The sequence below is a fragment of the Panthera leo genome, chromosome D1 (genome assembly GCF_018350215.1).
Source record: "Panthera leo isolate Ple1 chromosome D1, P.leo_Ple1_pat1.1, whole genome shotgun sequence".
NCBI classification, from domain to species: domain Eukaryota; kingdom Metazoa; phylum Chordata; class Mammalia; order Carnivora; family Felidae; genus Panthera; species Panthera leo.
In genome coordinates this window covers 9,518,841-9,543,088 of record NC_056688.1, presented here as the reverse complement: position 1 = coordinate 9,543,088, position 24,248 = coordinate 9,518,841, and the positions used below count along the sequence as shown (strand labels likewise).

General features: G+C 47.3%; 2 protein-coding genes across 2 annotated transcripts in view; both read right to left on the bottom strand.

The window, feature by feature from the left end:
• Positions 1 to 482: 482 nt before the first annotated feature.
• Positions 483 to 8,983, bottom strand: COLCA2 (colorectal cancer associated 2). The gene is made up of 5 exons (XM_042905939.1): positions 8,772 to 8,983; positions 8,128 to 8,236; positions 3,983 to 4,037; positions 2,477 to 2,706; positions 483 to 1,080 (listed from the first exon to the last, which is right to left on the bottom strand). The coding sequence occupies exons 1-5, from the start codon at positions 8,981 to 8,983 to the stop codon at positions 709 to 711; spliced, it is 978 nt and encodes a 325-aa protein (XP_042761873.1). The 3' UTR covers positions 483 to 708.
• Positions 8,984 to 19,585: 10,602 nt separating this feature from the next.
• CD1H11orf53 (chromosome D1 C11orf53 homolog) overlaps positions 19,586 to 24,248 on the bottom strand; it is a 29,377-nt gene continuing 24,714 nt past the window's right edge. Inside the window, exons 4-5 of the mRNA XM_042905937.1 lie at positions 21,558 to 21,856; positions 19,586 to 20,330 (exon numbers count right to left, since the gene is read on the bottom strand). Of these exons, the coding sequence (XP_042761871.1) occupies positions 19,929 to 20,330; positions 21,558 to 21,856 (701 nt within the window). The 3' untranslated portion in view covers positions 19,586 to 19,928. The remainder of the gene's footprint in view (positions 20,331 to 21,557; positions 21,857 to 24,248) is intronic.

Genomic DNA, 24,248 nt, shown 5'->3' with positions numbered 1-24,248 from the left:
CCCCTCCTTTTCAACCACCACAGCTGTGTCTACCCTCCACCCCCATGGGAGCCAAGGCATCTGGCCACATTAAAATAATTTTAGGGGCACCTGGGTGGCTCAGTTGGTTAGGCGTCCAACTCTTGGTTTTGGCTCAGGTCATGATCTTGTGGTTTTGTAAGTTTGAGCCCTGCGAGGGGCTCTGTGCTGGCACCAAGGAGCCTGCTTGGGATTCTCTGTCTTCCCTTCTCTCTGCCTCTCCCCTGCTGGCACTTTGTCTCTCTCAAAATAAAATAAAATAAAATAATTTTAAATTCATGAATAAGTGAGTTCAAACTATTGAAGACTAATTGGTGATTTACCAGAATTAATTGTTATTATTCAAACCAACTGGAAACTGCTACTGGAGAATTAAAAATATGTGAGCCAATTTTTAATAATACAAAATTTATTAGTAAAAAAAAATTATAATTTGTTCATTACATAGAAAAGTAACACAGCTGAACATTCCCTACAGAAATGTTAACCGTAAGCACAAAGAATAGGAGTGACGCAGTGATCAGGTCTGAGGACTTCCTATTAATGCCTCGTGAGCCTCGGAAAATCGAAAATGGTGACGTGCAAGCTGGGCTTGTGACGTTTTGTCAATGGGTTGGATATTTCGAGTTGTCATTTGGGGCGGCCGAAAAACAGATATGTGTACCGTGTTCCGAATTACCGTAACTGCCATTAACTATAGCAGATGTCACAGTCTGTCCCCCTCTTATAGAAATCACTGGTGGCCGCTGCAGAGGGGGCAAAGTTCACGTAGTCCGAGCTGGGGTAGGACAAGTACTCCGATGCCCTGATGGTGTCCAAGTGTTCTGCCTCACACGACGCACAGTAGCAGACGGAGGTGCCGGCCGAGGAGAAGCAGTCGTACTGGGCGTCCGGGGGCAGGTGGGCATAGGAGTAGTCTTCGGAGGGGAAGCCACAGTTCCTGGTGTCCAGAGAAGGGGGCGAATTGTAATTCTCTGGGGCATATGACGGTAGCTGAGCCGGCGAGTAACTGTAGTCTAAGGAACCGGAGAGAGTGGAGGAATCAGAAGGCGATCCCGGCGTCTAGAGAAACCAAGGAACAAAGAGCTTGATGATACTTTAGACGGGATTAAAAGAGCTGCATGGAGTGGATTTAGTAACTCAGAGTAAGAACACTGGGGGAAAGAAATACAACACAACACAACACCCAACCTAACCCAAGTGTGCAGAAGTAATTTAATTTGCAGACTGCATGAGTTCACGACACCCTATTCTGTATTTGCCTATTTCTTCCCCAACAATAAATTGCCTTGCTTCACTGGCCTCCTTTGTTGTGAACCATACTTTAGAGGATGCTTTGTTCTTAAACCACAAAATCCCATTGTGCGTCAAGTCACCTGCATGTCAAATCTTGCCGTGTGCCCCGATATAAGCCGCAGGTGGCACCTGGGATGTTCCTCCACACCCTTGACTGTGGACAGACGAGTGAGCGCGCACAGGCAGAAGTGAGATCTTCAACAAGCCAGTGTCTGGGAGACTCCAAGACGTGACTCACAGTCACTACAGTCTTGTCCCCAGAGGAGAAAGATACCTTCTGCTTTCTCATAAGCAGGGCTACGGTTATTACTGAGAAAGCCTTCTTTGGAAGCCAGAAGTGAACTGGATGACTGGGGCCCTGTGTGCATATTCCGTGGAGTTAATTTCCTAGACCCTGAAAATTTAGTCTGCTACATTTTGACAAACCAAAAGAAAAAAAGTATTTGCATTAAAAAAAAAAAAACAACCTTACTTTTTATGGTTTTAAAAAACTGTATGAGTATCTAAAAGACATCTCAAACAATTGGTATCTATTAATGGCAACCTTACTCCATTGTAAATGGTACCATATTTTCCAACATTTGAGGTTCATGAAGAATAGACTGTCCAAATTCTTAGAAGGATTAAGGCTTCTTTTTCACTAGCCATCTCAGACCTAAATGAGTTCTTGTGCCTACACCACACCAAAACAGGCACTTAGGAGAGCCAATTCAGTGTCAAAAATGAAACAAAAACCCGTTACTGGAATGAATGCCAGTTTCATACTGTGTAGATGCAGCCTTAATTCCATTTTCAAGAACTCAAAATCAAAAATCCAAGGACTGCTGTTTAAATCAATGATTTCCAGTTAATAGATGTCTTAACTACAGTTTTTAAACATTAAATGAACACTGTCAGGAAACCTCTTTTTACTGCCACCCACCACTTACTTGGGCATGGCCAACTTGGGAAATCACGATTCCGCGTGTATCCAAAGCTTTGCCCCCTGCGATGTGTGGTTATTTTGACCCCCACTGAATTTTAACTGGTTCTCTGCTTGTTTCCTGGATGATTTCCTTGTTGATAGTGTGATTTCTCACGAGATGATGCAAACTCTCTTACAAAGCATTACCACCCCAGAGTAAGCAACAGTCAGGTTTTGTAAAGAACCGAGATAAATTACCAGGCTCTGGCTAATGCAGAAAGGGGCGGCTTGGAAGCTGTCAGGGAAATAGTGTGGAGCACTTTGCGCGGAAGTGAGCGAAGGGTCCAGGTGTGTCTCTGTCTGAAGGTAGGAATCAAAGATCTGGTTGAGGCAGCTTGTGTTTTCCTCACAAGAAACACAACTGGAAAATTCTCGGGGTTGAAAATAACTGGGTGTGGAAGAAACCGGTTCAGGCTCAAAACACAGCCCTAGAAGAGAAAGGAATAAGCTTTTTGTTGTTGTTGTTGTTGTTGTTGTTGTTGTTGTTGTTGTTTAAAAATTGCCCTTACAACTTTGAATAGAATTCTCTCCTATATTCTGAATATTTATCATGTGTGGGGGGAGGGGCAGGGGGGCTTAAGAAGTTCTAGAAAAGTAAATAGGCAGGCAATTTGGATTTTTTTTTTAGTTGCCTTAGTGAATTCAAATCTCAATGGAATAAATCTGGTTAATTATGTGGAAAGAGGCTGTAAATGTGGCCAGGGCACAAAATAAAACAATGACAATCCAACCTGAGTCCAACTGTCATAGTCAAATAATGGCTCAAGGCTCTGCTTTCTTGGACTATAAGGCATCAACATCCCATTTGCAGTTCAACTTCACCTCTCAGAAGTAACATACAGAATTGCATGAGGCTTTAAGAAAACTTCTGATGCCATGGGAAACAATTCTCTTGATTTTGTGTTGCTGCCTTTCTAAACTTTCACACTTACTCAGTAACTTAAATCTTGAGGAGTGATACAAATAGCCACGCAAATAATACAAATAGATACCAAGAACATAAAGTGAATTAGTGGTATTTGTTACGAGTTCAAAAAGCAAAAATGTTTTCTTAGTAGCCATGTTAACGCGATAACAGAATTAAAATAAGTTGTCAGCTACCAAACAAGAATAATTCTGAGAACAGGGCTCCTCTTCCGTGTTTTTTATTAATAGGCTCGATTTCTGATTGCAATCTTTCAATGCTCAAGGAAGATAGGTTTAGACTGTGTTCACCAGAGGACAACAGAACCCTGGATTTTTGGAAGTCTCACGGTTCCTTCAGGCTAAGCTACAGTGGCCCCTTCAGTAGGGTGCTAGCTGTTGGATGGCATAGGTAGTGCAGTTGTTCGTATTGGGCTGAGAAAGCATATTCTGGAACCTGAGGGGGTCCTGCATTCAGCAGTAAGTACACTGAAAAGGATAACAGGTTCCTGAAAACAATGCTGATCTGAGTTTAGTTCCTTGGAGATTGAAGGAGGTGGAATAAAGGTGGAGATAGACTCTTGGGACAGAGCAGGAAGCAGAGAATAGACGTCTCAGAAATGAGGACGAAAGCGTGCCCTTGTTCCCTTGCTGGGCTTGCATCTGGAGGCACGATGCGATTGGTCAGATTCCAATTAAATGGTGGTGCCTCTCTTAACCCCTGAATCAAGCACCTGAAAGGCTTTCGAGAGGGACTTTTGGGAGAGGTTTTGAGGGAACCGCAATGCTGGCTGTACTGACCTGTAGAAGATGGTAGGACTTGGTCTGAAAGACGGACGCTGTTGCCTCCGGACGGCTGCCAAAGCAAGAACGTGACCACAGAGCAGAGTGAAATCAAAGTGCTATGAGGGGAGAGCTAAGACATTGTCACATGAACTTTGTTGCCTTCTCCTCTAAGGTAAGCCAGATTCTTTCTTCTAGAAGACAGTGGCTGTCGTTACATATGACCAATGTTACATTTTGTTTAGACTCAGTTTTTGTTTGCTTTTTTTTTTAATATCAGATTCTCCCACTTACATTTTAAAGGTTAATTTCAGTAAAAGTGAATGTAAATGATTTTCATATTACAGAGAAATGGAACAGTTTGAGACTGCTCAGCAAAGAGCTTTTCTATTAAACTATTTAATTTAAAATGAATAAGACCTAACCTTATTTAGCCCCAACTATCTATGACTTCATCCATCATCTTCTTCAAAATTTTCATATACTCTCTGGCTGCTTAGCCTTAGGAGTTTTGTGTTTTTTTCCCCCCCAAAAGCACGCAATTCCTAACTTTGCTCATCCTGGGTTAGCTGAAAATATTCCCATGTGCTTACTAGCTATGAAATAGTAAAATAGAAAATATTTTCTTAAATCTGTAGTCAGTGAGCTGAAGCCTATCTGCCCTCTAGGTCACGGTCAGTAAGTATTTAAACTCTTTGTATGTTCTGTACTCCTTTCTATAAGAATTGCTTTTTTCGCGACTATATCTAAATGCTTGAAGTTTATGAGATTATTCCTTTTGAATGGATCATTGTATTGAGCAATGTAGGATTTTCTTTTCCTTTCTTTTTTTTCTTTTTCTTTTTCCTTCTCTTTCTTTCTTTCTTTCCTTTTTTTTTTTTTTTTTTTTTTTAAGGTTTCAGATGGTGGCTTTAAAGTTTAAAGGGACCAGCATTGCTCTGTGATTCTGCACTGGGAAGCCTCGCTCACCACACCTCTCTCTCGGATTACAGGGTATACTTACTCCCGTGCACCATGTCACCCAGAGACTGCACACTCAGCCACCGCTGAAACAGGAGGTGGTGTTAATTTTGAAAATGATCCATGCTGTAGTGTCATGAACCAGGAAGCTGGACTCCTTCACTAGCTCTTTATGCAAATATTTGACTTCAGCTTGAGCTGAAGGACATGGAAGGAGTGGGTTTTAAAAAATCTGCTTCATTGTGGAGCTCTCCTTAACCCCTTTCCTCCCCGGGAATGGGAACGGTCTGTTTGTCCGCCTGCCCACGTTATCTCCCTCAGGTATGTTTACAATCTCCTACTCGATGTTATCTTTCTGGTCATGGGTTCCCTTTCTACTCTGCTCTAGGAATACAAAGACAGACACCGTTCTCTTCAATTTCAAACAGCACAAAAAGCCACAATCTACAATTTATGAAAACACATCGAGGCTGTTTAAAAAAAAAGTTAATGGTTGAAAAGGGTAAAATATCTCTTTTGATAAATACTAACTCAAGTTTCCCTTTCTCCTAAAGGTAAAAGGTGTGTGTGTGTGTGTGTGTGTGTGTGTGTGTGTGTGTGTGTGTGTAGGGTTGTTTGTAAACTGACCTGGCCGAAATAAGTTTGTTTTTTTTTTAATCCAGTTCAGAAATCTGGCATAAACACACTTCTCCTGGCACCCTGTTTGTGACCTGACATCTGCCTCAATCTATAACTTCCATTCACGATTGCTTTCTTAAAATGTCAAACTGTGGCTACTATTCTGACTTTATAACAAATTACGATAAATTTCTTCCTGCTTTGTATATTTGAGAAAATTAACTCTGTTCTTGGCTCGAAGCTTCCCAGAGGCGTCCTTTCACTGGAGATCATCTCTGCTAAACTAAAGAGTCTACACCGGGAAGCAGGCATACACTGTCCCTTGAGTACACCCTCACAGCTTTCCTAGAATCCCAGATCCTCCTGCTGGCTCCCAGTGAGGGCTTTTACATCTGGCTCTCATAATGAAATCATCTGTGTGCTACTTCTCCGTGCCCGTGAGGGCACGGGTCGATATACTCTTCCAGGAAGTGAAGGAGAGCAGGCTTCGCTGTGCATGTTCCTGCAAGGCAGTGGTTCAGAAGTACGGCTTTATTATTTCTCAGGGGTGGTGGCGGTGATTCAGAAAAACTTAGACAAATCAAACAGCTCCAGGAAACAGATACTGGTCAGATACACAAGCGAAATGTTCTACCCTTGCTTTCATTCCCGCAAACAGCTAACGGGCACAGAAGCCAAACCTGCCTGTAGGAGGCCAGCCTTACAATAAAATCACTGTGCCGAAAGGGGGTTTCTCTGGGTGCATCGAAGCAGAATTCTACCATGCCCCCCAAACTCCTTAATGAAAGATTATATTTTGTTGTGAACATCCTGATGAGTTTCTTTTCCTTTCGCAACCAGAAGCATTTCCCAGTTCCCGTGTTCCTGTTTTTGTTAATTTTATAACCATCTCTGAACTGAAGGAATCGAGAGCTGAGGCTACCAGATTCCTGCTCAGCGCAGCTGGACATGTGGAAGGGTGAATTTAGGGAGCCAATAGGTGGGAAGGTTTTTTGTTTTTTATATGGAGAGTAAGAAGACATTGGTCCTGTTTTTTAGCTCTGCCTGTAGTAACTGTAAGACTCTGAACATTAGCTGTAACAGAGGCATGGAGATCCTGATTTATTTACCCCACCCGGTTGTTACAAGAACTAAATGAAATAATGAGTGCGCAAAAGTGCTTTCTTTTTAACCACTGTAACCCGCCCCCCCCCCCCCCCCCCCCCCCCCCCCCCCGCCGCGCCCCGCCGCAAATGGAAGGAAGCTTCATTGTGTTAGCTAAAATCCTGTACGTGGAGGTACTAACCTCTCCAGGAAATGTAAATTTTGCTGTGCAGGTTGTATCACGGCAGGCCCACACCTGAACTCTAAACTCTGAGCAAAGGGAGTGAATGGACATTACTGGATGGCCGGCTTTCAATTCTTGGCTATAATTTTATTTTAGTTGCTTTTTGCAAATAATAATAACGACAGCTAACATTTATCGAGCACTTGCTAAATGAACATACTCTTTCATTTCAAATAAAGTGCTTTATTATATGCTTTATAACTCATTCAGCCCTCATTAAATTCTATTATCTCCAGCTTAAAGATCTGCTCAAGGATACGCTTGCACCACGGAGGTTCTGAACCCAGCCTACTGGTTCTAGAACCCATGCTCACCACTTCCATATCGCTTGCCTCTTCCCACAAAGGGCCATTTCAGGAAGTCGTGCGTTGCACACAAAGAGCACCAGGCTCAAAAAGCATCGTGGGGAGGATGCCAAAAAGCTGGGGACGGGACCAACCCTAACGCTGACAATGTGGGCCCATCTGTCATATCCCACACGCACACCCAAAGCAACCCACAAGCGATTGTATGACCAAGGGCTTTCAGCAATGAATGGCCCTACGGTGGAGGATAACCCCACCTAATTTATTGGGTTCTGCTGCTGCCCTGAGCACTCCTAGCAATACTATCTGCTTTGGAAAGTATATAAAGTGGCTGGGTACCCTTACGCCTGCCTCATATCACCTCATGATAACCTGGAAGTGCTTAAGGCTTTACTACATATTAAGGAGGAGGTTCTCTACCCCATGTATCTGTCTCTTCTGCAGATACATGGCCCGTTTGTGCTAGGAACTTTCTGTGCCTGGTGATTTACAGATAAATGACCTTAGAAGCTGGGTTTCGTAAGAATGAGAAGCAGGGGGCATGTCCACAGAGATTCTCTCCTTGAAGGGCTCCCTAAAGGAAACGAGTTTCTGGGAGAGATTTTCTCTCCATGTGTGAGGGCACATACAACTGTCTTCCTACCCGAATAACCACCGACTTACCTGCTGGCTGCTACTGTCCCTGCACCAGGTCAACAAGCCCTTTGTATTCAACTGTGGCCAGTGAGGGATGGGCTCCCCTGAATCCTGAGCCCCACGACATGCCCCAGCTGTGTGTTGTGGCTTCCTGTGCTGAGCTGGGAAGAAGCTGGGCACAGAAGTTATAAAGGCAGCTTTGGAAGGCCAGGTCTGGGGTTGGTGGCCGAGCTTAGGGTGGCCTCCCACATCTTTCCAGACACAGGGTTAAGTGAGGCCGAGCACTAGGTGGGGAGTAGGTGAGGGGTGATGCTTACGGTTCCCCCGGAGGCTGCCTGGTGCGCCCTTCTCTGCTGCAGCAACTCCTTCACCGTTATCTTCACCCGGACACCTTGATACACCTTCGGTTTTTCTGGGGAAAGGCGACTGAGTCAGTGGTCAAATGTGAGGTTTGGGTGTAGACAGGGGTCGGGGGCAGGGGGTCCTCTTATAGACTATGACACCGGAGGCCAGGTTTCTAGGTTCCAAGAATGCAAAGAGAATGCTACAAGACAGGTGGGAAGGGACCCCAAAAGTCTCCGACCTGAGAGGATGAGGAGGAGCTGGGCAGGTTTCCGGGTCCCCAGTGGAAACAGAATCTATGGGAATCTGTGGGGCCACCCACGCCAGGCTGGGCCCTATCCCTAGGCCAGTAGCACACGGGCGTTTCTGCTCAGGAATGCGGACAGCAGTCTAGGGAAGCTCACCACCTTGGCTAAAATAGGGGGACCTCGGGCTCTGGGCCCAGCCTGCCGCCGGGGAGAGGGTATTGCGGGCCTGGGAGGGGCCCGATGGCCAGAGCAGGGACGGCTGCTCTGATCTGGAGCCGGGGACCCAGCCCACTCCCCTGTGATGCTGTGCGGAAGCTCGGAGTCCCTATCTTCTCCATCAGGCCAAACGCGGCTTCTGGGGAGGCCCCGACCCCTCGTGCCGTTGGTCTGGAAGCCAGCCCCGGGACGAGCAGCGGCCAGGGGGCGGGGGGCTGGGGTGGTGGAGAGAGCTGTCCTCGGGCTGCTGAGGGACCTGCTCCACCGACCTCAGTAAAGGGCCCAGGCCCGGAGCACTAACCCCCTCCCGTCTTTTTCTCCGGCCTGGTCTCCCTCGCCCCCTTTCTCCGCCTTTCCCGCTCGCCATCCTCTCCCCCTCCCTCCTTCGGCCCCCGCTCCGGCTCTCCCTTCCTCCCGTCGCTCCCCACCCCCTCCCTTTCGAGTGCAGGCGTTTCCCGGCGGCGCACGGGGCCTCCGGCCTCGCCGAGCGAGGCTCCCGGGGGTGGCGCGGCCCGCCGGGAGTCAGCCCCGCGGAAGGGGTCGCGCTCGGGGCCGGCGGGGCCCGGCCGGACTGCGCGGCCGGCGGGGAGGCCGCGCGGCGGCGGAGCGCCGGCGGGGAGGGAGCCCGGGCGCCGCAGGCCGGCCCCGCGGAGCCGCAGTGAGTAGGTGGGACCGCGCGGGGCCGGGCCGAGCCGGCGGGCTTTGGCGGTCGGGGGTGGCCGCGGGAGCGCCCGCGCCTCCGGCCCTGACCCGGACCCGGGAGGGAGCGCCGGGGCAGTCGCGCGGGGGAGGGGCCGGGCCCCCGGACTCGCGGCGGCCGCTCGAGCTGCCCGGGCGCCTGGCGACGGTGCCGCCAGCGCCGCGCCTGGTCACTGCGGAGACCGCAGCCGGACAGCCGGGAGCCCCCGCGCCACGTCCCGGGAGCCGGGGGTCTCCCCGGAAAAGCGGGCTGCGCCGCTCGCCGCGCAGACCCAGGGCATCCCGCGCCTGGCCCGCGAGGCCCGGGCGCCGCGCCCTCTGCGCGGCCCGGTCTCCCGCACCCGCCGTCCCCGCGCGGCTCGCAGCCCAGTGGGCAGCGGGTGCAGCTCGGGGGCCGCAGAGGGGGCCGCCTCCGCCCGGCGCCGTGCGGCCGGCCCGCGCGCCCTCGCTCGCGTCCCGGGCTCACCGCGAGCCTCTAGCTCCCCCCGCCGCCGCTTCTGGGCACGCAGAGTCCGCGCCGCGAAGTCCCAGGGTCACAGCCGTGCCAAAGTGGAAGGGCGGGTCGGGGGTCGGGGGTACGCGGACGTCCACAGCGGCCGGCCGGGCCTCTGGGCCTCAGCCCTCGGGAGCAGGCGCCGAGTGGGAGCAGCCACAGCGTGGCCCGTGCCCTCTCGGGGTCCCGGGCTCATACTTGCACGCCCTGACTTTGTGCCTCTCTGTTCTGTGCAGGAGAAGCTGTGGAAGTACACCCGGATCGAAACGCCCCTGGCTCGCGTGACCCTACCCCGGGAGAAGCAGCCCAGTTACCCGACATCGTGGTCAGCAGAAGCTGGGTCGGTGCCTGGGTGCTGCAGCTGCAGGAACTCGGTGCCTAGGAGGGCTCCTGTGCAAGGAGAGAAGCAGAGATGCCACATTTTTAAAGTTTCACAAAGCATCCAGCTGCACCCAGGTTCCTGGAGCAGGAGACAAACAGAATTAATGTTTTATACCTTCGGGTATAGGTTTGAGTTTTTTCCCCCTCATGCCAAGTATTTAAAACCTCTAGAAACCCATGATTTGACAATCAATGATTGCGCGATACTTTCAATTTGAATATTCAAAGGCTTAACAAAATGGACTATCTTCTGCAGAAATCCTGCACACAGGCACCCCACAGACAGTCCAGAGAAACAGGGAGTGAGACCCCTGTGGGTCCTGGGCCTTGCTTTTATTGTATTTTAAGCATTTTGCCCACCTTTCCACAGACAGAGCAGGAGTCCTCAAAGATGCTCTGTATTTCTGCCTCAAAGGCAGCTCCAGGAGCCCTGAGTGACTCAGGCTGACCTTCATGACCACCTGAGCCAGGCCGGCTGGCCAGACCGATTCCCACGCCCCTAGTCTCCATTTTAAGGGAAAATCTCAGGTTTTGGGGAGCGAACACGGCAGGCAGTAGGTTCAGCTTGGGAAGGAGTCTTGCAGGCCCCAGGTTGCAGGCCGGAGGCCTGGCAGAACGCTCAGCTGTCTGTGCAGCATCTCCTCCTGGCCACTTGCTGCCGGCCCTGCCTTGGGTCCTGCTCTCTGTGTGCGCCCCAGACCCTGGGGTTTCAAGGCAGAATGCCAACCCATTTGCTTCTCCACAAGGAGCTGGGGATGCCTGTGTGGCCTCACTCTGAGTTTTTTTCTGAGGCTGGCGTTTCTTCCTGATGAAGTTCCCTCTTCTCTCATCTTTCTCTGTCTTGAGCCACCCCTGCCCTGTTTGCTGCAGGAGTTTGTATTGAGAGACGATGTGGACGAGCTTGGGTCCCGCTCATTTGAGCTGAGAGGAGGTGGATTTGTGTTCAGGCATTCACACTTTGGGTGAGAGGCGGGAGAGGCTTGCGCTCAGGATGCGGGGCCCGTAGGTCCAGGCCTAGGCCCCTCAAAAATGACGGAACTGTGCTGAGTTGTGTTCTCCGAGCACTTGCCGTGACTCTTCCGTGTGATGTGGAAACTTGAGAAGACAGGAGTGGTCCAGAGAGGGAGTGAGGGCCAGGCCAGACCCTCTTCCAGCTCCTGAGGGGAGGGGGCAGCACCAGATGACAGAGAAGCAGGATGGGGTTCCTTTTGCAAATGAGCCAAGACATTCCCATGAGGCCGGGCCAGGCGATGGTGACGGGCCTCTGTTCCCTGAGTTCTGTGAAATGCAAAACCCCATAGGCCACCAGAAAAATAATCCGAGTTCCCTTGAATGTGTCCAGTGCAGGGTAGAACGTACATGCCAATGGGAGAATGGAGGCCCCTTGGGGCGACAAGATGCTGGAGTCTGTGATGGGTAGGAGTTGCTTGGCAGAGGATCGGGGCTGGGAACACCTGAGATGTTAGCTGGTGGTGGAAGGCAGAGTGGGGTGTGTCCGTTCACAGCCCAGCTGGAATCTCTCAGCTTCCGGAGTCTCTTTCGACAGAGGCCTCTGAGTCTGTGTCCTGAGTTTCCCTGATGGGCGTCAAGCTGGAGGACGAGACTGGTGAGGAGGGGAAGGACACTGGCAGTTCAGAGAGCCCATTTGCTCTCCCCCAGCCCTGCCTGGTCTGGGCACCGCTCCTTCTAACGGAATTGAGAACAGAACTGTGGACTTAGGGATGGTGGTCTCTTGCCCTCAGAGTTTCGTCCATTACTTCTTTTCTCTTGTGTCTTCCTCCTTTTCTTGTTTTCCACTTAGTGTTTTGTTTGCTTTTTAAAATCTTCCTCTCTGTCTTTTGGACTATTTACTTTTTTCCCCAAGTGTCTTTTTCTTTGTCTCGCTTCCTGTCACTGCTTTCCTCTATTTCTTGACTGCATTGCTGTTTTTCTCCCTGGGCCCTTGAGTGTGTCAGTTTCCCTCTGTTCTGGGGTGCTTTCTCGTTTTTTTCAGGCTTACTCTCCTTGCTGACCTCTCCTTTTGCGTGGAGATGGACAGAGGTTGTCGGAGGTCACTGAGTTCCCTTGGCAACATCACTGAAGCTGATGCTGATGATTGGTACGTGATGTTTGCAGAGGGCAGGTGGGGGGTCAGGGACAGCGAGAGATGAGGTCCTTGGAAGTCACGGGTCTTTGGGACAGCGAGGAGCTCAGTCCCTTCCTTGAGAAGTCTCTGCCTGAACCATGGCAGCCGTTCTGGGGGCTTCTGTGTTGGCCCTGCTGCAGGGATGGATGTCCCAGGGCTGTCGCTGGTGAGCGACTTCAAGAAAATTGGGTTTCCTCAGGCCTCAGCCCTGTTTGGAGAAATATGTCTCCCAGTTTTCACCCCAGTATGAATGGAATTTTGTTTCCTGCTCTTTCTGTAACTGCAAAACCCCAGCCCAGATATTTCATGTCCAAATATCATGCTTGTGGATGCAAGGGAGTGTTCTTTCTAATGAGTCCTATGAATCTTTCCCGCGGATCTGCATGTGTCATGAAGTCTGGAGTAACCAGGTCTACCCTGAGACCCCATTGAGTTGGATGGTCCTCACAGGAGACTTTTTTCAAGAAGTTGTCATTTACTGAGTGTTTATTGGATATCAGGCACCGCATTGTACAGCCTCCCCCTTTCACAGATGAGGCTCAGAGAGGGGTAAGCAACATGCCCAAGGTTATTGAGCACATAAATGGCAGGAATGGGTCTCAAACCTTGACAAGTCTGATACTAAAGGTCTTGCCCTTAACTATCGTTGTCTTCTTGATCTTTTATCACAGAGGCTTTCAAAGCTTTTTGACTTCAACCCATAATAAGAAATTCATTTTACATGTTCACATGCTATACGGCAACATCTACATGTTTATTAAACTCCTCACGAAACAACGTATGCCCGTGGATAAGAGGCATTCTGACATTTGCTATCCCATCTTGTCCATTTCATTCTATTCATGAAACATTTATGTCGGTTGGGAGTCGCTGAGATAATTTGCTGGCCCACTAATGAGCTGTGACCAGCCCTGGAGAGATGCTACATGCAAGACAAACACACTTGTCAGTGGTGTGCGTGTGAAAGTATTCGGGACTGTTTTACTGTCAGGGTGTGTGAAGGGACACACAGGGCAGCATGCAGACTGGAAAGCATTCTGTAAGGACTGGGGACACAGAACCCTGAAGGAGACTGGCCGGCGGAGAGGTTGAACTGTTCACTAAGCTAATTATAGTTTGTGCTTCTCAGACTAGCAACTCTTCCCTCTTGCGGGGGGCGTTGTCACCTCCAGGGTATCTGCCCCGAAGTCCTGATAATCACTCTGGGGTTTTAATAAAAGGCTGAAAATAATGTTGTGAGCTTTCAACAGCCTTTAACAGGCTCACCTGCTTAAAAATCTAACACAGGGTCCTGAATTTTGGATGTTGAAAGGGACCCTTGAGGTGCCAAGAGAGATGTGGAGCCTTTCTCCAACATTCCTGCTGGTGATCATCCAGCCTCTGGCTCCCTCCGCTGCCTGGCTGAGCCCCTGGCCCCTGATGGACGTGGGTTAAGGCAATGGGAACCGACTTTGTAAGGGAGCATGTTCCGCCATCAGCCTGCTTTAAACACAATGATCATTGACTGAGCCAAAATCCAATTATGTGTTAGTTGACCACCAACTGTTCTCTCGCTTCCACTCTCTCATTGTTTGGTTTGTTCACGGATTCATGCTTCCAACAGCATATACTGATTATGAGTATACACGATACTGAGATCATGACCTGAGCCGAAGTTGGACACTTAACCGACTGAGCCACCCAGGCGCCCCTGCCCCGAGCCATTTCTTTTTGAGGCTTATTATCTGTAGTTTCTCTAGTTTTTCATATATTCTAGTTTTTCAGATCTCTGAGCCACTGAGCTCAGCCACTGAGAAACCCTTCAGTGTATCAGAGACCTTCTTAGAGTCACTGAGCATCCAGGGTAATGGGAATAGAATACATTTATTTTAAAGGTTTTAAATGGAATATTGAACTGAATTTCTTTGGCAGGCTTTCGTATGCAAATGACACTGGTGAGCATTATATTTTACCCCCAAAGTAGGAGATTTCATGAATATGAAAAGACTTTCAGTATAAGGAAGGAGGAGTCTATTCCCTCCAAATTTGACTACAGCTCTAAAATTCTCTTTATTAATGCAAAGTTCTTTTGTCATTTTGACTTTGGGACACTGTTACCAAACCTTGGGGGAAATATCAAGTTCCAAAAACATGGCAGACACGAGTACTTGCTGGGTCCGGAGTGAGTGTTTGGTCCATATGAAAATGACCAGGAAGACTTACAGATGGAGGTTGTTTAATGATTTGTGATAACTCCGTCTCCTGCCGTAAAACATATCCAAACTTTTAACTTTTCCTGAAGAGGCTTCTGTAGGGAACAAGCATTTGCTAATTTATCATTTAAATAAGGAAAATATTATCAGACACTGCTTGAAAAGTTCACCTTTTACTTAAAACATTTTTATTATGCCATATAAAAACATAGAAAGATGACTGTGATAAAAACCAATGAATATATTACCAAGGTTAAGAAATAAAACACTTGAGTGATCTTTCATTTATGACTAAATTAATTTACTAAGCATTAAACTTTTGGATTATTCCACTCAAGGTATTTCATCAGGAAGAAGGCCAGTAGGGACATTTATCAGTTTTCCTAATGCAAAGGAGCTAATTCTTAGATATTTTTTTCTCTACGTTTTCTTCCTTTTGGAACTTGTAAAGATCTTAATACTGTCCTCCTCTTTCAGCTTATAAATGCACTGACAATGATATTGCATACTGCAAATCCACACATCTTATTTACTGGAGTGAAAGAGTAGAGGACACTTCTGTATCGGAGATCAAAGATAACACGGTGTTATCATTTACAGATAATTATAGAAGATTTTATTATTATTTATTTAACCTGATCTTTAGGGATTCTAGTTCCTTATCGATTTATCATATTTGTTTTAATCACAGCAGAGAAAACACCCAATGTTGAATAACTTTGATTTATAAGATTTCTTAGCAACATATTATGCTATGTATACTACGTAGATACTAAATGAATATATGGACATTTTCTGTGTGCTACATCAGAGTTCAGTAGTATTCTTTCTTAGAGATATTTAAAAATACGAAGTCAATCATCTTAAATATATTACCATTAACACCCAGTATCTACTACTGCCATCAACATTTGCAGAGAGTTTGGCTCATGTCAGGTAAGAAACATGGTAGTGTTTTCTCATACATCAGTCTCAGAGACCTGTCACCCATAGTGTCAGGATGCAAACAGTTACTCATTTTTGTGGTGCTCTTTTAGTTCAGTTTAACAAAGATATTACTGAGCACCTACAACATGCTGGGCACTAAGCCAGACACATCGCTGAGCCACTTGTGAGTGCTCTGCTTGATGAGTCTAGTCAGAGAATCACTCTTTACCCAGAATGAATGATTTTACATTTAAACACTCTACAGTCAGTCGTTACTGAATATAATCTGTAAAGGCACAGACTGATGTTTTAAATAGAAAGGATACTTGAGACAGAACATAACGACGAAACCTAAAGAGAGTATGATTTTGGTGTGTGGTTGGTAGAATCACTATAGTGTAATGTGACTTAAACCTTGGATCAATCTATAGTTACTTCAGTTTTTTAAGTGTAACTGATGTCTTCTTTCTTATGACTGTACTGTTTAGATTTACATATTAAAAAATGGATCAAGGGTGCCTGGGTGGCTCAGCTGGTTAAGCGTCTGACTCTTGATTTCGGCTCAAGTCATGATCTCATGGTTCGTGGGATCCAGCCCCGTGTCTGGTTTGGTGCTAACAGTGCAGAACCTGCTTGAGATTCTCTCTCTTTCTGCCCCTGCCCTGCTTATGCATGTTCTCTGTCAAAAATAATTTATTTTAAAAAGAAAAAAATGGATCACAAAGATACTAGTAACACATATGTATGTGTGTGTGTGTGTATATATATATATATATATATATATGCATATTTATACATATATGTACAAACACACACACGTATATATACACATACGTATATATGTATATATGTGTGCATATGTGTGGGTACATCTGTATGCATGTAAATGTGTATTTTATTATTGGGATTAGGAATTATTTTCCCTTTGTGGAATTTCTTGTAAAGAATTCAATGCTTAAGAGAACTGGAGTATTTCTTCCCCTACCACAATAATACCATCATATTCTATTAAGTGAGCTGTCAAGTCGTAATGCTCATTTAAAAGCATTTATTAAATAAACCAGGTAGGGGCGCCTGGGTGGCTCAGTGAGTTAAGCTTCTGACTTTGGCTCAGGTCCTGATCTCGTGGTTCACGGGTTTGAGCCCCGTGTTGGGCTCTGTGCTGACAGCTCGGAGCCCGGAGCCTGCTTCAGATTCTGTGTCTCCTTCTCTCTCTCTCTGTCCCTTTCCCGCTCATGTTCTGTCTGACTGTCTATCTCTCTCTCTCTCTCAAAAATAAATAAATATGTTAAAAAATGAAATAAGCTAGGTAAGAATGTGGTTTCCTTTCATTCTCTGGGGTTTGTATAACATTGTGGGAGGAACACAAACACTCAGCTACATACCGTAATGTCTGTGTCCAGCGATTTGGGAGGACTGTGGATACTGCGGTTTCTGCAGGGGCAGATTTGCTTTCTGCTTCTTCTTGACATTATCATCTAGCCAGCTGTCTTGGGTAACTTGAACGTGCCATCCCCATCTCGGCCTACTTTAAGCCTCACGCACCTAAAAGAGATCGTGTTTTGAATCCGAGTTCTCTAATTTTCCCTCCTTTCCCAAGAAAGTTATGAGTCTGAGGAAAGCAGGTTTAAGGAAGGAGAGGGAGAGGATGATGAGCATTTCTTTCTGACGCCGGCCTTGTACATTCTTACGAGAAGGTGCAGTAAGTCCCTGACGTGCAGCAGGAAATAGAGAGTAGTTGGGACTAGGGAAATAGGATTAATTTCTGTGTCATAATTTTGTAGCGTGGTTTCGCTTTTTAACAAAGTATCTCAGCTTCCCAGAATAAACCAGAACCAACTTGAAATACATGTAATAAGATAGAAACACTTTGTCAAGGAAACAGAATTCCTAAAAACCATCTACCACTTGGAATTACTAACCCCACTCCCCACACCCCAGTCCCCCTTAGACTGAGCAGCCAAAATGGATACTTAGGCACCGCGTGGGCCTGTGCAGGTCTCCTTGCTTGTAAATTAATTTTGTTAAATGCTACAATGCTTCAAGGAGAGTATAGAGTGCACCGAGCTCGCTGCACTTACCCTGGTCTGAGGTCTGGTTGTGGAGCTGTACTTACCTGAGAGTCAGTGCATCTTCAGGTTGTGAGGAGACGATCGTAACGCGTGAGAAGAGCAGAGCAAACCACGGGGAATGAGCACGTCTAACATTCAGCGTTAACAATCAGAAGTTAAAGCGATGTGGACACATATTTTTGGTTTACACAACTACTATTGTGTTGTGTGCTTCTTAGTAACAATGGTAAGCAGCAGTGGACATAACCAATATAGAAAAATGGCTTTTGAGACCCTTGTGGAGACCCCTAGATCCAGAGAGAGGCCAAATCTCTTCTTTCTGGTGCAGGGGTCTGGATGAGGGAGGGCTCTGCTAACGATTCCGGGACCAGGACTGAGATGTCAAGTCTCACCAGACTTAAAGAGCAGCTCTCTGGATGCCTGGGTGGCTCAGTCGATTGAGCGTCTGACTCTTGATTTCGGCTCAGGTCGTGATCTCACAGTTCATGGGATCAAGCCACACGTCAGGCTCTGCACTGTCGCAGAGCCTGCTTCAGATTCTCTCTCTACCTCTCTTTCTGCCCCTCTCCTGCTCTCTGGCTTGCACATGCTGTCTCTCTCTCTCTTCTCTCTGCCCCTCCCCCTGCTTGCAAGTACACACACTCTCTCTCTAACTAAAGACATAAACATTAAAAAAAAGAAGAAGAAAGAGCAGCTCTCTTGTGCACAGAAGTTGCCCCACTGCACTCAAGAGCTAATGTTGAGGGAAGTGAAGATAAGGCTGTGACAAGAGGTGGTGAGAGAGAAGAGCTGGGGCAGGGGACCCAGGAGAGGGCAGCCCAGTGGCCGGGAACCCACCAGTGCTCCTTCCTGATCTGCTTCTGCAGGGCTGCTCTGCCAGGAGGGTGCTGAGGGGTGTGCGGCAAAGGAAGGCTCCCTATCCAAGCATTTCTGCGGGCACCCCATAAACAGGGAGTGTACTTGCTTAGCCAGAAAATACCATTGAAGGCACAGAGGAGGAGTATCAATTAGTCACTTCTAAGTGTGAATTAATGCCCTTATTTGGTTTTTCTGGACTCCTACCTAGATGGGGTAAAGCACAGGACACCATAACAGAGGATGTGATCAAAACTGTATTAAATGGCTTTACGCAACCAGGTGGAAAACGAGAGCAATGGCCCCCAGGAGATGGAGGAAAAAGGCATTGGGTCAAGAGGGACCAGAGGGGTCAGGAAAATGTGATAAGGGAATAAGGAAAAGAAGGTGGCAGGAGAGTAATAGAAAGAGTGTGGGTGTGACCTGTGGGCCTTGACTCATGCTTTGCGAAGTCAAAGGGCATGCAAGGCTTTTGTGACGGGCTTTGTGAACTCCACTGGCAAAGGAATCTACAGCAGTCAAACTTATACATGAGACAGACAGAGGCTTCAGATGTCAGTTTCTTCATTTATACACAATAGGAGCTATACATTTCTGAGCAATGAGCCACCAACAAGGTCTTCCTTCAAATGGGGGATGTTGTGTGTAATGCTACTGATGCACACGTGACAATCTGTCTTTGCTTCTTGGTATTCTGTGGTCTGTTGTTTCTTGTCGACAGACTAGTCCTGTCCTCAGCATTTCCTTTATTCTTACTTGATCACAGAACACCCATTTCACTAATCCACTCTAATAAGTATATATATATTTTTCCATCTGAGAAACAATGTAGCTTAATTAAGGCTATCATGGATCAAAGAAACTTTGGGGCCTATTTTTTTTGCTGGGAGGGGGGATGGTGATTAGACTTGTTTTTTGACATTCTAGGCTTTAGGGCAGAGTCAAAGCTGTGTATTTATGAAGCCATAGTCTCCTGACCTCATCCAATTTTAACCACAATAAAGCATTTATATATGGTACCATATCTGTTACTGGTCCTTTTTAAGTCACTAAGGAGAGACACATGGATAACACTTTACTCTTCAGAAATCCCATGGTACAAAATGAGTTTGGTTTTACGTGCCCTAATCTACACTGTATCCTATGCTTTCTCTCTTACTGTAGGACACACATAGCTCATCACCAAGAAAAACTGCACAGGAGAATCAGTGTATTTCACGATCTGCATAAACTTTTTAATGTAATTTAGGAAAACTACGAGCGCTAAACATGATAGTTCAAAGATAACAGAAATTCAGAATGTAAGGTGTTACTAAAGTTCCAAAAAGGCATCGCTCTCAGGTGTCTCACTAGAATACGGTCTGATGTCCCGAATTAACGTACGTTGTATTTCATGGGGCTGTGGTAGGGAGGATTACAGATGAATCCCGTGGTCTGTTAACAAAGGGCAGCCTGATGGCCTGTTCTGAGAATCTGGTTCTGAATGAATAAGCTACCACACTGCAAATGGTCCGTGAAATACAGAACCCCAGAGAGAAAAGCCCAGCAGAAGTCCTTCAGTGCTCCCTTCAGTAAGCTCTACGGCACTCATATGACCCCCACGCCATGCTCCCGTCTTCTTTGGTCCACGAAGAAGGGTCCTGAAGGGAAGGGGTGTCTACCCCCTCCTCTGGGGCGAGGGGCACCACCTTGTGCGGTAGATCATTGGACATGGTCATGAAAGGGGTGAAGGGATACGGGGGTGGGGTGGGGTACCCTGGCACATGATACAGATCCTCTAGTGCATGCAGGGAGTAGGACTGAGCCCCAGCTAGGGGGGCCCCCCAGCTGGAGCTCCTGTGCTGAGTGCTGGTCCCAGACTCCAGCGGGGAGAGACATCCTGTGCTGGGCGGCAAGGTCTGCGGGGTATCGGCGGGCACGGGGTCTGCCTGGCTGAGACCATCGGGCACCGTTTGCTCCCATGAGTCCCTCTGAGGAGAACGGAAAGGTCACTGGGGTTAGTCATTAGATGATACTCCGACGTGGACAGATTTCCTCACCAACACTGGCTGTGGTCACACCATGGCTTCCAGAGGGGACTTGGTGTCCCCTCTCTGCTGTTCCAGCTTCCTTACCAGGCACCTGTTCCCTCTGGTGTCTAATACCAGCAGTGAGAGTTTTCGTTCCTTTCTTACTCTAGAATTAGATTCTCTATATTTATTACAATTCCTTTCCCCAGAAAACACCACTAAAGGAGTGAAAGGAGGGAATAAAACAAACATTTATACAGCATTTCACCCATTACGACGTACTATGTCTTGCATTCTTTTTAAGCTTCACCCTACCCGGGGTCCTAGAATGCCGTTTCCACAGTGGGGACGCCAGCGCTGGCCGCTCCTGGGAGGAGTACGTCTCTAAACTACATGGTGGGCTTTTGCCCTCAGAGAGCCAAGAGGTAGAACTTCCATAGGCTTAGAGCTGGAAAGACTTGGGTTCACTTCATGGCTGTGCCACTTACTAACTTTCTCACTCTGAGTACCTCACTTTGTTCATCTGTAAAATGGGGCTTTAAGAATTGTATCCTGAGTCGTTGCAAGTATTAAAGGAACAAAGGCACACAGGAGTTCCTGGCTGGAGGAGGTAACTCCATAAAGTTAATTCACCCCCTTTTGTCTAAAATCCCATCTTTAGAGATTCATTCCTTTGTAGTTGAAGGCTTTACAGTTTTCTGTAAGTTGGGTGTTGGTATTCTTCAGATCTTTAGGAACTCACCACTTTGTTAGGATTGAGGAAGAACAAGATTCTATAGGGTAGAAATATTGTGGGAGAGGGTGCAGGGGGACTGGGAGGTTAGGAGACACCTTGGTGGCCTGCCCTGGCAGATTACAGCCTAGTCTCGTGGGAGATATCACTTCAGTGAGCTTTCCTTGTGTGCTGCGGGAACGATGGGGGAGCGTCTGGCAAAATGAGTTGAGTCCTAACAAGATGGATATAAACTTGCCTTAGAGTTGTTCCCTCCCAAGACCCTAGACAGACAGACCTTGCGGGGGTCGTGGTCTGCGTGGATTTTGAGGAAGGGCCCCTCTCGGAGTGTATCCTGGGAGAACAGCCTCAGAGGTGTGCCGGGCAAGCCAGACCTGACTTCCACCTGGTTACCAAGCGCAATGACTGGCCAGACCTCACCTTACTCCCTAAACGGGAGACCCCTGCATACTCACAAGCACGAAGTGCGTGGGGTCCCCAGGGAAGGGTGGAGGCAGGAGCGGCGGCAGGGGCGAGGCGCTGAACAGAGAGCTGGTGCTGGGGGTCAGGCCAGGCGGGGGCCGGTGGTCTGCGTAGGGTTCCGGGAAGTAGGAATCCAGGAGGGCCGGGTGGCTCTGCCCTGCGGGGGACTCACAGGGAAAGGGCTTCGCCGGTGAGGTGCAGACGTCATTTGCAAACTGTTTCGTGTTGTGGAAATCCGAGTCAGAGAGGAAAGATCTTCTGACACCATAGTAACCTGACGTTACCGGTGAACCTGTTGCCAAAGGAAAAACAAACTGGCAACAATCTCTCCATGGGAAGTCCAGGCAAATCTGTTGCAGCTGAGACCCTCCACGTGGGAAACGGTCTTTTTTTTTTTTTTTAATTCAAATTTTCATTTAAATTCTAGCTAGTTAACATACCAGTGCAAAATTGGTGTCGGTAGTAGAATTCAGTGATTCATCACTTACATACAACACCCAGTGTTCATCATAACTGCCTTCCATTTTTTTTTTTTTTTTTTAAGTTTATTTGTTTTAAGAAAGGGAGCGCCAGCTGGGAAGGGTCCTAGAGAGGAGGAGAGAGAATCCCAGGCAGGCTCTTTGCTGTCAGGACAGAGCCCATTGTGGGGCTCAATCTCACAAACCTTGAGATCATGACCTGAGCAGAAATCAAGAGTCAGACACTTAATCAGCTAGGCCACCAGGGTGCCCCAGAAGTACCCTCCATAATGCCCATCACCCATCTAGCCCATCTCCCGCCCACCTCCCTCCATCAACCCTCGGTTTGTTCTCTAACGTTAAGAGTCTCTCATGGTTTGTGTTCCTTTCTTTCCTTCCCCCCTCCAAGATGTTCATCTCTTTTGGGGAAACCGTCTTTCTAACATGGCTGAACACCAAGGCAAACATTTAAATAGAGAAATGCCTTGAAAAGCATTAAATATTGCTGCATTGCCCCTTTTAACTGGTCCAGCCCAAATAACTAATATGTTTAAAGTTCATTCCGCCTTTGGAGAGGAGCTCATTGGAGACGGTGCCGTAACTTCTCATTCGCTCACTCCAAGTGCATTTACTGTGCACTTTCTGTGTTCCAGTCACTGTGCTGGGAAAAGTTTGGGCTTAAGGAGACAAGGAAAGGAATCCCTTGACGTTTACATTATATCAAATGAAGCGGCTTTTTTTTTTTTTTTTTTTTTTTTTTTAACAGCTTCTGAGCTCTGTCCCCATAGACTCAAGACTGCTAACAACAGGCTGCTTCTGGGTGTGTTATCCGAGATGCAGTATCTCTAGATAAGGTGATAGGATAACCCCACCCCCAAATCAGAGGTAGGCTGTATGCTGCTTCCACCTCTTTGTATACTGACCTTTTATCAGATGTCTCATACCTAGCAGGCATCAAGAAATGGCTTGCTTGCTTTGGGATGATAGAGCTTCTCTGCAACCAAGTCAGAAAGAGGACTGCCAAAAAATGTGTTTGCTGGCTTTGAGGAGTCTGGTGTTATTTGCTGCCCTCTTGTGTCCATGCCGAGTCCCTGACTCAGCTCACCTGGGCCCTGGGCGAGTTTGGGAAGGGAATACCTCCCACAGAAAGCTTCCCTCGGTGAAACCAGGGGAACCAGATGAACCTGAGAAGAGTCTCTTTTACGGCAGGGCCAGTGAAATTGTCCCATAGGGGAAACGAGGTGTTCGCTAAAGACTTTCAGACCCAGTGGCTCCGCTGTAGCAGGAAACACATTAGCGTTTAGAACATGTTCCGGGAGGTAGACTCAAGCTCTGTACAAGTGATGGTTTAATTATTCCAGCTGGTGGTGGATGTGGTCTAATTAGCTAAGATCTGCGCCCTGAGGTCACAAAAGGGCTGAGCTTGTCTTTCTTCCCTTCCCTCAGCCAGAGTGGGAGCTCTGTCCCACCCACTCTCTACTCATCCTCCCCAGACATCATACCCCTTTGTTATCGTGACACAGTCATCCATTACTCCACCGACACAGGACTTTGGCCCTTGACACGAGGTGTGGAACTTTATATTATGCTCACTACTCCCTCAGCTGAGTTGCAGCCCTCTTTCTAATCTACCTGCCAGCTCCATGGGGGTCAGGGCTTATGTCTTATATTTTGCTGTAAATCCAGTAGCATAACACCGTGTTCCACAATTATATGTAAATTTATTCATTCATTCGGAGGATATCAAAATTCCCCGTAGAAACTTACAGCAAATTCTACTCCTTCTACTGGCATCTGAAATTCTATAGCCCCAGACTTCTAATCTGCTCATGAATTTGAAAGCTGCAGTCAGGGGTTTCATCATAAGCATACTTCCACAGGGGGAAAAATGTGCAAGTGAAAATTAATATCAATAAAGAAAATTCTGTTTCATGCCATGAATTTGTATCCACGGGAGTGACTGAAGCTGAGGGGAGAATGAAGAGTATGTAAACAAGTCTTCTAGGATCTCATGTCTATATTCCCAGTTTCCAAATAAAAACAACCATGAAGAAAAGAAAGAAAGGAAAAAAAAACCACAAACCCTTGTGCTTTCTTAAGTGCATATTTTTCTCCTTAAAAAGAGGAGGAATAATTCTGGAAAGTACGGGAAGCTGCAAAAATTTCCTTCTATAGGAGGGAGCAGATGTAGCCAGATTCCAGGGATGATAAACATGTTTGGGAAAC